We start from the raw sequence: 16,591 nt of genomic DNA on the forward strand, positions 1-16,591 counted from the left end.
GAGGAGCACATGCCTCACAGCACAAGCACAGCAAATCCAAGCAGGAATACACATCCTTCATTTGCATCATGCAAGACTATCAGCCTACTTTCATCTTTCAAGGGCCTCATTTTCCTTCCCATCAGCACAGAAGGCATTGCAATTTGGCAGCTCCTAGCAGTGAGGAATTCCTGCTCTCTGGGAAAAGGGGAGAGGGAAATATAACATCTGTGCAGGAGGATCCTGGGGTGGCATCACAAAATCCAAATCAGATAATGTTCTGAGTTCAAAGGGATCCACAAGATCATCAAGTCCAGCACTTAAGTGAATGTCCCACTCAGGTATTGATCCCAACCTTGGTGTTAATAGCACCGTGCTCTAACCAGCTGAGGTAATCTCAGGGTCCAGTGCAGCTGGCCTGCAAGGAGAGTCAATTTGAGGTGAAAACTCTTTGCACTTTCTCATTCTAGTCAGTCAAAGCCACATGACCAAAGGAGAGGTCCCTCTCATCTCCATCCCCAAGCAATGCCCACCCTTTCAGCATAGCATGGACAGAGCCTGGAGCTACAGCTCATTTCCTTATCCGATGGCAGGAGCAGCTCTGAGATATTCAGGCAGCCTCAGCATTAGGCCAGGACAAGTCCTCAGTTGGTTCCTTGGGCTGCACACGTGTCCCCAGCCTGGCATGGTCACACAGAAGATTCAGTGCAGCTCTCTAGGCAAGGATGCCTCTGCATACCAGCAGGTACTGCCTGACTGCTTTTTGCTGGGCCTTCGATTCAGGAGCAAGTGGCCAAAGACAATTTGGATCCACAGACTGATTTCTTTCCCACTGAGCACTATTGCTGTCCTTCTCCCACTGGAATCTCTGCCTGCAATTAGTTCCCTAGGAGGGGGTTTGTCTGTGCCATTAAGAACAGTTACATTATATGATCTAGGAGAAATCAATGTCTCTAATAGTCAGCAAAGGCAGTGGAGGAGAGGGTGATGGGAGGGCTGTTTCTCTGGAGACACCCTTCTCAGTAGAAATCCCAGGGGTATTGCCTCAGGAAAAGAAATAGCGAGGACAGTAATTAAACTTCCATGGAACAACTGTTTACTGGAAGAAGCACAGAAGCTGCTCAGTGTCTCTCAGAAAGGCAGAGGCAGCGGCTAGATTCTCCCTAGGTGCAGATGAAGTGCCTCTGCCCTGAAATCAGCAGTCTGTGGTGATTTACACCACAAGTGGTGGGAGGCAATTGGTGGGAGGAGGGGTGTGGATAGACACCTTTCCTTTAAAATACCCCTTTTCCACTGTCCACAGTAGTATTTTAAGGTAAGACCACGCCTTGCAAGTATTGAAGCATCTGGATCGTGCAGTATAATTAAGTTACCCTAAATGAAGCCTGAGACATTTTAATACGCTGAAGCAAGAAAACCTTCACTCTGCAGGCATCTTCCTCTCTCTTTCTCCATTTCCTCCTTCTTGTACACCTCTGCAGATCCTGGAATGACAAGCCACCTCACCGGCTGGCTGTAATTGCTGGAACTGTTCCCTAATGCTTTTCTCTTCTCCAATTGCATTAAACTGCATCTTTAGAGGTACAGCCCTGTTTATTCATGCTGCTCGTGTGGAAGGGGGAAGAAATGCAGACTGCCTCTTCTCCCCTCTCCCTCCTTTGATTTGATGGGTGTGGCAGGTTTTAAACCTTTGCAGCCGCTGGCTCTCCGGCGCTGGGGTGAGGAGGAGTGGATGGAACAGGAGGGAAGCCATCGTCTATGGCTGGTGATGAATGGGACTCATCTCACCCACAAGTGGGAAACCTGCTTGCGGGTTATTGTTTAATCACTCATGCAATCCAATAGTGAGCACATACCCCCATAATGTCCATCTGTTCTAGTATGCAGTGCATGCAACACTTGCATTTCTAGCCACCTATCTCACTGCCCAGCCCTGTGTGTTACTGACTGCATCTCTTGCTGGCAGGAAAGGCTGAGTTCAGGTTTTCAGACACAGCTCAACCCAGCTTTTCAGTGATGCTACCTCTCAGCTGATAATTTTGTGGGCTCAGATTCAGAGGTGCAGTCAACTGTAGGCAGAAATGACAACACTTAGATATCTACATCTCTCATGGGCGGGCACAGTCAGTCAGTCAGTCAAATACTTCACTCTTCACACTGGCATCACACCCACAAGAAAGAATAATCTGCAAGGTATGAGCGTGTGAATATATTTGTCTCTGAGGGGTGGGAGGACAGACACACACAGGCACACCTAGACACAAATGTGAAGAGATTTCTTCCACGCCCAAGCCTGTAATTTCAACATTTTGCTCCTTAGCTGCCAAAAAGGCGGGACATCAGGGACTTCCCCTGAAAAATAATTTGAGGAGAGCTGCCTTTATTTTGGGAAGGAAACTCCTGCCAGTGCTGAAGAACCCATTCCATCTTTTTCTCTCAGTGAAAGGTCTGGGTGGGGACAGAGGAAGCGCACATGCCGAAAACCGAGGTCTTTTTCTCCTCCCAGTCAGGGCTTTCTCTCGTGTACGATCAGCCTTCCCGAGCGAGCGGCTGTATTGCCAGTTTGGCAATTGCGGTGCGCGTTCAGGTAGAGGAGCAGCAGCTGGGCTGGGAGCCCACCCCTAGGCACGAAGGGGCTCGGGCAGGCGCGGTGGGGCGGCGTGGCTGCGGGAGGCTCGGGCATGGAGCGTGCGGAGGGAGCGCACGGCGAGCCCGCGCGTGTGCCCGGGGCGGCGGGGAGCGCTCGCCGAGCGGGGCCGAGCGCCGCGGGCACGCGCACAGACAGGGGTGTGTGCCCGCGGTGCGTCCGGGCGGGAGCGGGCACCGAGGGCTGTGTGCCAGAGGGGCACCTGCATGCCGCGCATTCCTGAGCGCCACGGAACACAAAAAGACACGAGTAAGCCCGGAGAGGTGTAAAGAACAGATACATCGGAACATCATTCGGGAGCTTCAATGCCCAACATGCGATGGTATGGGCAGATTGATCTCTATTCCCCCGTAGCTCTCTTCTGACTCCAAAGAAACCCAGAGCTCCTACTTTATTTTAAAATTTGCCATGCACCTCCGCCCACTGCTCTGTCACTTTGCCTCCCTGTCTGCCTTCCTTCTCCTCCTCTGCTCTTTTCATCCCGTATTTGCCATCAGAACGTGCTCTGCTGGCTGACTGCAACGTGTTCCCCCCTCCTCAGCCTTCACCCCCTCCTCCCAGATTTTGGTGAGCACATAATTAATTTCAGAGTATTGAAAAACCCGCATGAGGAAAAAACATAGGATGACGCAGGGTCTCTTTCTATCCCAATCACTTGCCCCTCCCCATTATTCTACAAATTTCTCCTTCGTTTGCTAACACACATCTCCATTCAGAAACACACTTTAACCTGAATCTTCTTGCAACACTGTGTTGTTCGCAGGAACTGTAGTTACTCACATCAGCGTGTGAATAGAATACTGCAGTGCTGTGCTGTAAAAGACACTGAAATTTATGCATATATAAAGAAAGTAATCAGTATAGTGCTGTGCTTGAGTTGAGTTTTGTGCTCAGAACAAGGACCAAAGCTCCTTGTTGCTACCTACAAATCCATAATTCTTGGAAGTTTCTAAAATGCCTTGCAAAGATATCTAGGGTCAGTTCCTGCCTCAAAGTTCCAACTGCATAAATCCAGTATCTTCCCGAGGAAGTCCAAGAGGTTCAGCCAAAAAGGCTTTCCTAATCAGGAGTGGGTTTGGGCTTTCACACAAAATAAAAGGGGGAAGGGTGAGGGGGAAATGATCTAAGTAGCTTTTTTTTCCCTAATTTCATTATCATTTTGGACACTACAATTTTGACACTGAAATGAGCCCTCACCCAAACCTTCCATCATCTCAATTCCCTTACAGCAAAAGCCAGGCAGTACCAGGACAGAAAATGAGTGGGTTTCCAACAGGTTCACACCGTGAGCTTCTCTTATCCCACCCCAGTTCGGAGCTAACAGAGGCGTGGTCCTCTGTGTCTTTCCCAGCTGGTGCACAGTTGTCTAACTGGTTGTACTATGAAGGGTATTGCAAAGAGGGTGACTCTCCCTATCCTAAGGCTAATGCTTTTGTTATTATTTAATTGGATTTTTCACTGTAGCGTAGGTTAAAAAAATTCCTTCAGGTTAATTCTTGCTCAGATTGTTGCAACACAAAAAAAATGAATACACCTGTCCTCCGCGCCACCTCACAGCATGGGCACATAAAGCATCTCCCATTCATCAGAAACAGGAGCAATTGAGAGCATTCTGACCAGGGATCAAGGCTCACTGGGCATCCGTTCCTTTTTGGCATAAGATGAAGAATTGCTTCCTTTATCTCTAAGGTAGAGCCAGAGCTCATCACGTTTCCTGCCAGCCGCAACACTCCCCTCCACTTCCCCCCCCCCCCGCCCCATCCACACCCTCAGAACCACAGACAGAAAACCCTAGGCAATATAACTGCCCCTATTAAAGAAAAAAAAAAAAAAGAATAGAGGGGGGATTCTAGTAGCTCCCCCAAATGTGGATGTAGGCCACCCCCCTTCCCCACATCACCAGCCCCGGAAAGGCAAAACAGTCACGTTGCAGGGTGTGAAAAGAACCTTCAGTCGCAAGATGCTAAAGAATTGCAAAATAGACGTCTGCTGAAAGCAGCTGAAATTTCCTCCCCCCTTACCCCAACCTCTACCCCAGCCCCTCACACACTCAGGCAGACACGCACCCCACGGACATACGGACATCCAGCAGCCTGGGAGGCTTCTTAACAGAAAGAAATATAAAAATCTTAAGCTCTACCTGTTTTGTTCTTCTCATACAGCACAGCATGATCGTATTGTCCCCTTCCTTCCTTCTTCTTCCTTCCTTCTCCTCTCTCCTTTTCCTCTTCTCTCTCTTATCTCTCCCCCCCACCCTCTCCACTCCCTCCCTCCCTCCCTCCCTCTCTCTCTCCCTCTCTCTCTCGCTCACACACACATACACACACGAGCACACGCGCGCACACGCACACCAGGGCAGTTAGCAGCAACTGGAAGGTCCACAGCTACTGCTCATCACACATGCACACGCTGCCTCTCCCTGCCTCCCTCCCTACCCTTCCCAGAATTGTTCGCCAGCTCTCCCTGACTCGTCACCTCCCCACCCCACCCCCACCCCGGCAGCCACCCCCACCCCCCCAAGTCCCTCGCCAGCCTCATGAATAATTAAAATCTTCAATCTGGACCCAATTACCCAACGACTTTCCCACTGTACAGAGGCGACAAGGGAGAGGGGACACTGCGGGCTGCGCAGGGGTGGGGTGGGCTGGGGTGTGTCTGGGAGGCACCGGGCGAGCAGGGCACCGGGCGGCTGGGGAGCCCCCAGCCCTACTCCCACCGCAGCAGCCAAAGCCCCCTGGCCACTGCCAGGAGGGGGATTTATGAGTGAAGAAAGCATAAATCTTTGCTTGGGTGGGGTGGCGTGGGATGGGCACGGAGGGGAGAAGAGGGAATGGAGGTACTGCCACAGCAGGCAGTATATGCCGTGCACAGGTGATGTACCGTACCGTAGGTGGGAGCTGCGAGCTAAACGGGAGCTGGTAAATATGTTAAAATGGCTGTTAAAAATCCCTCTCCCCAGCACACTCACAAACATATATGCACGTGCTGCCTTCTCCCTATGTGCAGGCATAAACCCTGAATAGTGATGTCCTGCACCACTAAACGGGACAACTTGCTCCCTTGTTCCCTCACTCTATCCCACAGACCTTCCACAGGCACAGAAAGCGATACTCCTACAATACATTTTTTTTCCCCCAAACAGAATAGCTTCCAAACCCACAGAAATCATCCCTTTTCCTTCCATATAGATCTCAATTAATTTCCATGCCAAAGTAATTTCTACACCTATTGATCTCTGCCTGAAAATTGCTGTGAACTATTGCAAGGCAGCTGTGCGTGTTCACACATGGAGGCAGCCCCTATGCACGTCGTGTGGCAGCAGGAGTGCATGGGTCTGCATGCACAGGAGATCATGGCGATGCAGGAGCCCCGGCAAACATTAATGTGCACATGCACTCGCTCCCAAGCACGTCTGGAAAGTTATAGCACCATGTTTTCTCAGAATATACATGAGCTGGATAGCTGTATCTGTTATTGGGAAAAAATATCCCACACGACAGTTAAACCAAAGTCTGACAATGTTGGGCATGTCAAATAATATTTTTTTTAATTGCTGAATTTTTAGGATTTCATCGACCAAAATTCAAATTTTGCTTATTTCACTTACTTAGTCTGGGAGGCACAGTCAGATGCTGTTCTCTATTTAGTACTAATGTCACTACATCAGCTCCTCTGCCACACACAGCATGGAGTTACTTCTAATTTATTTTTAATATAAAACTGCCTGCAAAAGAGAAGAAAATTGTCTTAGGTTATTACTAAGGTCTTTGCTCTTTAATTACATCTAAATACATTATTAACACAAATATTCATGCATGTGTGCACACTTATACAAATAAATGCATACGTATATAGATACAGTTTCTGGAATACCCCTCAGTACAGACTCCTACATAATCATATCCTGTTGCTATGATATCATTGCAGTTCTCAGTACACCATTTATTTTAAGAAAAGCAAACAGCATTTAAAAAAAAAATCTAGCTAGCTATCTACATCTGTATGCAATTTAAGAAAGTGTATTTTGGGGTCAAGAAGGTATCAGCATTAGTCCTGGGTTACAGACTAGAAAAAGAAAATAATGATATGGTAATGACATTCACAGAAGATACTATACTGGGAAGAGTTGCAAGTACCAGCTGACACAGAAGTAGACCAAAGGATTAAGTAACGAAAATCAGATTCAGCTTCAGAAAATGCATGCAGAGAAAAAGAAGGCAAACTGTGCAATCATAAAAGAAGAGAGGTAAGAAGTGGAGTAGTAGAAAGCAGTGGACATCACATTTGAGGAAGAGATCTCTGTGACGTACATCGCTGCTGACGACACCATGCCAAGGCACTGAGGAGCAGTGCAATGGCATTTTGAATTACACCTGGGGGACTTAGGAACCTTTGCCTTGGCCCCTGGAGTTGCTGGGGGCTCATCTCCATGACAAAGAGAAGGTGTAATGAGCTTGTAGGCACTTGCCAACCCACATAGCTGTTCCCCATGCCACTGGGAGATGGGAATCCCCTGGTCAAACGTGTCTGAGAGCTTCAGCCGGGTCTCCTTTTGGTGACAATGAAGAGAAACGGGAACTTTGAGGGTGTGACTCAGACCATCCTAAAGCAGGAGCCTAAACTAGGTCAGACAAATCACGCTTCAGAAGTGTTATAGAAGCTTCATTTTCTTCCCACTGACAAGGCCTTTTTAGGGAACCTCCCTGTGCTAGGAAGCCCTGACGAGGAAAGCCTTCCCAGCCCCCAACTTTCTCAGACACCCACCTCGAGGGGGAGCAGGCTGGCAGCAGAACTGTGCTGGTGCAGTCAGGGAGGGTCAGGCTGTTTTCCTGTGCTCACCCCCATCAGTCACAGCCAAAGGCAGAGCCAGCTCTCTTCATGCCCAGCCCCACAAGCACTGTATGCTCCAGTTTATCACAAGTAACTTTTGGCAAAAAGACAAAACCTCTTCAATGTGTTGCCGAAACCTACAGACTTAGTGGTGAGTAGCTGGTCTTCTGTGGGCTCACATCCATGTTTCCTCTGAATTAATCTCATTACAGAGAAGAGCCATACATTGAAACCCAAATTTTCAGGGCATGTAAGTTCCTAACACCACTGTCTTTCAAATCAGGACCCTTTAAGTAGATTTAAAAGTTGCACCTGAAATTCTTCAGCAAATCATATAGTTCTGACAATCATATCCCAGCCATGGATATACATTGCCCTGCCATTTTGGCTGTTTTCACTTCAAACTGTAAAGTAAATTATCTCATAACACAGCAGGAAGAGAGGACAAGTCCACAGCAATGAAAAAGCCAAAGAGAATGAGAGGGAAATAAAGGCACAAACTTCACCCAGGGAGTTAATGAAAATCAGAAGCAAAAATTAAGGGAAGAAGAACAGGCAAATCTCTATCTCTTTAAGTGCCCAATTGAAGATGGGATGCTTTCATCCAAATGACACCTTTGTCTCTTCAGGGCACTGCCAGCTCTGGCTCATTCAGTACTCCTTCGGAGTCGCAGGATAACACTGCATCACGCAGTGTGGATGTGCCCTGAAAGGCCCCTTTGACCTTGGCATTTGAATCTACACAAATAAAAGGAAGAGCAGTTCCAAAGAATAACATGAATGGGGGACCAGGTAAGTCAGCTAGAAGAAGGGGGTGAACAACCACTGTAGATTTTAAAAGCTTCATCTGTGAGACTTCACTGAATGACAGCTAAGGAGGTGGAGAAGTGTGATATTTTCAAAAGCTACACACCTCTAGAAGGGAATCATCTGGAGTGATATATAGTCCACTGTTTGGTGTATGCTGCGTGTTGCTTCACCATGAAGGGCCATGTGGTTCATATAAAGTAATTATTATGGTGACTCCTTTAATTCAAAGTAATATCTTTAATTTAAAAGGGTAAAGATCTTTTCAAAGTAACAAGACATATTAGTGGTTATTACAAAATAAGGTGGGTGGAGTAAGAGACACAAAACTGTGCTTTTAAAGCCTGTTCAGTTCTGCTGCAAGGTTACCCCAGTAGCTTGAGGTCCATATAGATTGAAAGAAAAATTATCTTCAGTCCAGCTGCTAATTTTGGTTCAATAGCAAGACATCAGATTCAGTTTCATTTTGAAGAAGCGCATAGTTCCAACCTGCTCCTGGGACTGTAATCAGGTTAATTCCCCAGCCAAACAAAACTAGATGAAACCAAGAAGAAAACAGTTTGCATATAAGAGCTGTCCCAGTGGTAACCATACTAAACTGAAGAGGCGTCTCTTTGAGGGAAGTACTGTGAAAGTCCCGTTACTAGGGATATTTAAAGCTTCAGTAAAAACAGCTCTGAAGTGAGTGACTTGCTTTCATTGGGAGATAGACTGGGTTTTCTCTCTATTCATATCTTCCACATATAGTGGTAGCCTTGCCTTTTGTTAGCCAACTTTCATGCTGGTGGGAAAAAAGCCAATTTCATAAAGATTTTTTGGTATCCTCATTTGAATAGGCATTCCTGAAAATCCCACTGTGGGACCACTTGTAATTTCAGTCTCCTCAGTAGCTTTGCAGGTCTGGTCTCATTTGTCCTCACTTATCAGTCATCTATGTCTTAGTGACAAAAACCAATGCAGTGCAACACTACAACCAAACTCCTTTTCTAAACGATTTAGACATAGTCATGAATCTTCTCGGAGGAGTACCCATTTTTCAGTATAAGGATCACTTATGTCAATTTACCTTAGATTTCACTTAATCCTGAATTATTAATATTAGAAAAGGAGAGCCTAGTTTATTTTGACCTAAGACCGAAATAAGAGGTTTTAAAGCCATGATTTTCAAAGCCACAATGCCACTTACTCTTGCAGAGCAGGCTTCAGAAAATGCCAGGAATGCTCTAATTCATCCACTGTCTTTAATGACTGCTGGGTTACTTATCCTGGACGATACTGAGCTCACGTGACATTAGCACCTGTTGCCATCAAGCTAGTCACAGGGATGTACACAGGTGCTCTGCCTTTGTTCCCTGTGATTTCCATTTTTCTTCCCATGCTGCACAGCTGGGCTCACAGCACTGAAGACACCTGACTTTACAATATCCCACATAATAAGAAATGGGCTCAATAATTTCCCTGTTTTCAGCATTTTAGAAAAAAAACTGTTTTCTATAAATTGTGTGGTATATACATACTCAAATACCTGGGTAAAACCAAGGGGAGAATAATTTTAACATGCACAAAGAATGATCTGAACAACTCCTGGATCAATGTTAATTATTATTGAGCTTCAGAATCATCAAAAATTCAAACATAACAGTTAAATCCCAGCAGAGCTTAGTGCTGAAACTGTAACTCTTCAATAAAATGAAGTCTAATCTGCTTGTCTGTCAAAAAGAAAAATGTCATCACAGAAAGCAGTCAACCTATCAGCTATTATTCTCAGTGTAGTTGTAGTTTGCCATGGGAGAATGTGATACTTTACAAGCCAAACCAAATGTGAGACAGGATGACCCAGGAAGTCCCTTTCTTATTCTCCTGGGACCCTTCAATATGTGCTGTGGTACACAGTCCCTCCTGCTGTAGCACAGGCTCAGAAAAAGCAAGCTTTGAACGAGAATCAGTGTCAACCAGGAGCTCAGCATAGGCCAATTTCCCCTGCTTCTCAGGCTGGCCCCACCCTTCACTCTGTCCTGCAGTGCCATGACGAGTGGCTGTCAGTATCCAGGCTCACACCTCACAGGGCCAGTGGGGATGGCTGTGCTGTTCTGTGCTGCGGGGAGTAGTGGGGCTGAGGTGTGAGACCCACACACTGACTGCACACATGACTGGAGAAGGAAAGTCCACCCTCAGGTCTGTTTTACTCCTCTCCTGGCTTCCTCTTCCTCCTCTTCCTCTAGTGCCATTCCCCTGGCACTGCAGTGCTGAATACGGGAGCTGCCCAGTGATACCAGTATGATGACATGACAGTATTGTGGTGTGAGGAACAATTTCCTGAGCCTGCTTTGCACCACCTGGTCCTGCTCTGCTCGTGCTCACAATGCCCCTCATTGATGCCAGGGTGAGGATGATGACCTGGATGCTTCTGCACTGGGAGGAAGAATGAGCAGAGACAGGTTCATCCTCCTTCTGTGCTGTCCCCTCAGCTGACCAGACTCCTTCTTCTCCCTAGACTAAGAGCTGACTTGAGCTGAAGCAGCCTGCATGAGAGGAGGTACATGGGGTACCCCGGACAAAGACAGGAAATGAATGAGAGGGAAAACAACTGAAGACCTCCCTATGGCCTTAACTGGCACTTCAGTGTCAGTTGTGGAGTGAAGTTTCCAGAGATGAAGGACACCCAAAAGGCCAAATCTGCCTTTCAGGCAAGAGATTAAAAAATTCTAACCATGGTCATGCTTCATGCACAGGCACATGGTGACCAGGCCACGCATTGATTTGGATCAATGATAGAAGATAGCAGCAAACCCCAAAACACAGACTGTTAATGGATGTAGGAAGTATTTGTATTGGAGAAGTAATGAAGTGAGCTGACAGGACCCTTTCACTTACCCACAGCTGTACATGGGGGAGTTAGAACAGCAAAGATCTACCAAGAATTAAAAGAGTGGGAAAACTGTAAACATCCACTTGCTTTTAAGGACCTAAAAAGGCTGACTCGCCTTGACTTAATTTAATTTAGCCACAAGATAGCTGCTGAGAGGGAAGAGGAAAGTCCAGATCCCTCAGTCTGCCAGGCAGACATGGTATATGCAGAGGATTGTTCCCTTGCAGTAGGATCTTCAGCACAAAACTCACTGCATCTGATTGAAGTGGAAGAGCTCCCCAGTCCAAAACACAGAGCTTGGACAGAGAATGGGTCATAGTTCAGTCTCACCACAGCTAAAATTTTGTTACAATTAAAAGAGTTCTACATGATCAGATCCACACCATACCCAACCTTCTTAAGAGTGCCCTGGTACAGCAATTATTATTTCTTTTCCAAGACCTCACTGTTAGCCAAAGGAATTCACCCCAGAGGACAGGAAACACAGATGGAATTTTATTAAGTCCAGGTCTGTGCAGGCGGGAATCCAAATCTGCTGCCCTGTGCATGGAAACTGCATTACAGCAAAGGGCCCTATTTTAGCTCAGCTCTACAGGATACCAAGCTATGTTTCTGGACTGGGATTTTCTGGAGGTTTAGGAGTTGCTCCAAGCACAGTGGTGAATTTTGTGTGTAAGTCTGAGGGATTAGATCCCTCCCCAAGCAATTCTGGTGGCAAGGAGAAAACTAAACTTTCTGGAGAGGGGCCTAATTTCTCAAAGCAGTCCTACTCACTACCTGACATAACTATTCTATACAACAAAGTGCCATATCCCCTGCATGCCTGGCACTGTGACATGCTGCCAGCCTTGGTTCCCACCTGCTGCACCTCTTTCTTTGCCCTACAACCTGCATGCACAATTCACTCAGGTTGTCTCTGTTGTAGTTGCCACCCAGAGCTGTCCGTCCCCTCTGTCTAGTAGCTGAGGCACAGCGTGACACAAGTAGAGGCCAGAGAGGGTTTCTGAGCCTGCAGAAGGCAGCAGGAAGCAGCAAGGGAGGTGATGAGGACCCACAGTCAAGCACAGAGAGACCTTTATGCCTGCTCTGGTAATGACACAGCAGATGCAGGGCTCAGTGGAGGGGGAAAGGTCTGCTTCGGCTCGAGGGAGAAAGGAGGAAAAAGGCATTAGTTTACCACCTACATCAGAGAGGACAAGCATACTGACCTAGATGGTCTTCTCGTGTGTGTTCATCTCAGTGGGGTCAAGTTTAAACTTATTTTAATAACATATGCTATAAAATTTGAAGGGTAATACTTCCGTGTTGCCCTAATTTATTCAGCTAGAGAGGAGGAAAAAGAAGTTCATTCTCTGTTTGTTATGAAAGCTAAGCTCAAATATGAACAATGTTCCATAGTAAATGATGGAGAGTTTGACAATCTTATCTGTATCATATCATCATATATTGAAAGGTTCTATTGTTAAGAATACCTACAAGAGAATACAGTTTTATCTGCTTCGGGAAGTGTAATTCTGAGCTTTCTCATTTTAGAGTTCTTTTCAAGTCAGGGATCTGTGTTAGGTCTTTATAAAGTTAGAAAAGCAAATAATATATGTCCAACTTTCTTAAAATTAGTCACAGTTCAAAAATAACACCACGATTGCCTGGGCTACATCAAAAGCAGCATGGCCAGGAGGGCAAGGAAGGGAATTCTGCCTCTCTACTCTCTCTACTGTAAGATCCTGCCTGCAGTACTGCACCCAGCTCTGAGGTCCTCAGCAGAGGATGGACATTGACCTGTTGGAATGAGCCCAGAGAGGGTCACCAAGATGGCTGGAGGGATGAAACACTTCTCCTAAAAGGCAGGCTGAGAGAATTGGGATTGTTCAGCCAGGAGAAGAGAAGGTTTCGTGGTGACATAATTGTGGCCTTCCAGTAACAGAAGGGAGCCTGCAAAAAAGATGGAGAGGGACTTTTAACAAGGGCATGTAATGACAGGACAAGTGGGAATGGCTTCAAACTGAGAGTACTACTGAGAGTATTACTAGGAAGAAATTCTTTATTGTGTGGGTGATGAGGCACTGGAAGACATTGGCCAAAGAACTGGTGGATGCCCCATCCCTGGAAGCGCCAGGTTGGATGGGGCTTGGAGCAACCTGGTGTAGTAGAAGGTGTCTCTGCCCATGTCAGGGATTTGGAACTAGATGACCTTTAAGATCCCTTCCAATCAAAACCATTCTATGATTCTTTTCAAGAACAGCACTGAGTTCTGCCTAAAACTTTATATGTCATTAATTTCCTTCTTAAGGCTAAAAGCTTAAAAGCAAAATAAATCAGAGAAAACAAAACACTCAGTCCTCAGGCAACATGAAACACAAAAATGTAACAACCTGACAGTGTCAGATAATCTCCATGTTGCATATGACACAGGCCAGCTCCCTGCTTAGCCGTCAGCCACTAACAAGGAATGTTAAAATGGCAGCACGGCCAATTCATTTTTGCATTAAGCTCAGTAGTTACCAAGCCATGTCTTGAGGCATGGTGATGCCCTCAAGGTCTTCCAGCATTTCCTGTAACCCTTGGGAACTAATAGGCTAAAACAGCCAACAGGGAGAGGAAAACTGCTGAAACACAGAGCTCATTTAGTATTGTTGCTTGAAAGCCAGTGAAGGTTATTAATTTTTAGATCTTTGGCAAAACCTGCCTCCTTTGTATGTTTAGTCATCCAAGAAGTCAAAATGGCCTCCCAAAGGATGCTGAGCTACTCTGTCTGACTTAATTCTGATCATACTGTGCCCACTGAAAATGGGACTTTGCTGGATCTCCCTTTTTATCATTTTGTCAAACTCCTGCAGGCTCTTATTAGATCTTCTTCACACAAAGTACAACCTCACTGGCCCAAAATTTGTCTCGTTACTTCCCAGGACATCAACAGATCCTGTCTGTGTAAGTACACAGGTGTCATACCGCAGGAAAACTAAAGGATGATTTTGTACTTCAAAAAATTATGTCATGCTCAGCATTAAAGCCCTATTCCTCTACACACAACAAATTTAGGAAGCATTTGTTTTATCTTCATTGATTTAAAACTGATCTTAAATCCTATTTTACTGTCACTTCCTCCAACATTCTATTGTACAATACTTTCTGTCTTTCTTGTAGCAGTGAGATAATCTACATATCAAAGTTGTTTCTGCTGGACATGTAATTTCACCTAATACTGAGAATTTCACTGCAATTTCTACAAAGACATTATTAAAAGGCATAAGAGAAAATAAATCTGTTTACCCTCTCTTGAAATGCTATTAAGTGGACAGAAATTCTACTTGGTAGTCACACTCTGCTTTTCAACCCTCAAAAGCAAAATTCATTAATGATACTGAAGATTTAAAATTCTTTATTATATCCAATGCAATCATGCACTTCTGTAAAATCTATCCAAGCATCCCAATCATAAACCCATGGGGGTTTTGTTTGCTTTGTTTTATTGTAGGTTTTTTTGCTTGCTTTGGTTTGGGTCTTTTGTTTGTTTGTTTTGATTTATTGGAAATTTTTGGATCTGCTGTGAATTCTGTCGTTCTAAGATCCTTCTTCCTAGGAGGTAAATCCACAGAAGTATCAAAGTTAGAAGTCCTCCGACTGTCCAAAATATGCCTTGATAAATATTAGTTTATAAGTGGATTTAAAATTTGGATGCAGAACCACTTGCTTTCAGCTTTTCAAATTTCTTTGCAACATCTGAATGAACCCAACTCAGTTACACTATCACTGTCTTCAGTCACACTTTGTTCTCTCCTCAGTCACCCCAGTCAAGGACCTAATAGACTCTGCTGCTTTCCCCTGGTCCTGGTGTTCAATTGCTCTTAAGTAAAGCTTAAAGTAAATCAACATTATCTCCTGAAACAAATAGATATTTTCATAGACTTCAGGAAAGAATTCTTTAACAGGAACATGCATAAAGCTGAGGAACAACATATTTTTCTCAATGTATGCACATTTATGCCCTGTCAACAGCATTATCTATTTTTCTAAGGCTTAGCCCTGAGTTCATATTATTTAAAAGCTATATACTTTCACTGCAGTGTTTACAAAGCACTCACTCCTATCTTTTACAATTTCAAATCGTTCCATATCTGTTTTTCACAGCAGCAATGTATTTACTGCTCCTAACATGCTTTGGACCTTGATAAATTTACTTCAGTTACTCAATTACCACATTCCTAAAGGAAGAAACAAAATCCTCACTGATCTTTAGGTTCCTTTGAAATACATCATAGTTCATCTTTGTTATTAGTCTGCCAAACATATCCACGGTTAAGGTAATTAACATTACTGCATGTGATGAAGACATTTTTTGAAATAACTGAAATCTGATTCTTTTGAAGTCATATGTGGAAAAACTCTTATTCTGTGACCCCCATGGTACACAGTATCCCCAATTCTACCCCATGTTCTTAATATTTCCCCTCTACTGTACTTTTCATAAACTCTCCCTCACACAGCCATCACCTCTATAGTTTCCTCATTTGACTCCTATGACCCTGAATAACTTCTTTTGGCCTATCCATAAGGGAAGAAACAGAACTTGCTATGGCTCTTTCAGACTTTCTCTACCTCAGAAAGTATCAGAGCTGAAAACTCTTACAGGCTGGAAGAGTGTCTGGGAGAAGCATATTTGCTGTTTCTTTTATTGCTTTTCTCAGTCCCTACTTTGGCTCCTGAATAAAGTGAACTAGACAGACCTTTGGTCTACTCAAAGATGGTCATTCTCAAGCTGCTAAAGAGAGTGAGTAATACTTGATTTTCCCTGCCTCTCCTTCACTCATTTGAATCTTTCTCTGCCATCTACCCAGAGATGATATTTATGAAACTCTTGGAGGGTGAGCTATCTTTGTGACTGCTGTCTTGTTGTCAGACATGGGTGGGATGAGATAGTGAGTTGAAGTTTCCTCATGACAGGGACAGACTGACATTCTGAATCAGCAGAATCACCAGTATGTTGGTCGGTTTCTTTGCTAATGTAGTTCACTTTTAATATAAGTTACTCCATGGATGGGTTTCCAGATCAATGAATAGCATTTCAGACCCACCGGAAGCTACTCCCACGGCAGCTGTCTGCAAACTTATTCCTTCTGCAATTTCTGGACTTCCCAGCTGTTACTGGGCAGCAATATTTAACTCAAACCTGTGGTGCAGGGCTCATTCAGACAAGGATGTGTGTGATGCCCGTGGTAGCAAAGAACTGCTCTGAGCTGCAGCACTGTTAGGGCTCAAAACACCCATCTAGGCTTTCCTACTCAGCAGGAAGCAGTCACACAGTCATGCAAGTAAATTATAGGCTTATCATTCCTCATTCAAGCATCAGCACAGTCACTCAGCAGAATCCCTATGTCCCTACAGCAAGACCATAGAAATATAGTGGTTACAACTGCACTGTGCATTTGTGCTTCACCTTTTTTATTGCCCCTGCTCTGTCA

The 16,591-nt window shown here is 45.1% G+C and overlaps 1 protein-coding gene across 1 annotated transcript in view; it reads right to left on the reverse strand.

The window, feature by feature from the left end:
* GAP43 (growth associated protein 43) overlaps positions 1-5,074 on the reverse strand; it is a 52,875-nt gene extending 47,801 nt beyond the window's left edge. Inside the window, exon 1 of the mRNA XM_054627716.2 lies at positions 4,767-5,074. Within this exon, the coding sequence (XP_054483691.1) occupies positions 4,767-4,796 (30 nt within the window). The 5' untranslated portion in view covers positions 4,797-5,074. The remainder of the gene's footprint in view (positions 1-4,766) is intronic.
* Positions 5,075-16,591: the final 11,517 nt, after the last annotated feature.

Source organism: Agelaius phoeniceus, chromosome 2 (genome assembly GCF_051311805.1).
Source record: "Agelaius phoeniceus isolate bAgePho1 chromosome 2, bAgePho1.hap1, whole genome shotgun sequence".
NCBI classification, from domain to species: Eukaryota; Metazoa; Chordata; class Aves; order Passeriformes; family Icteridae; genus Agelaius; species Agelaius phoeniceus.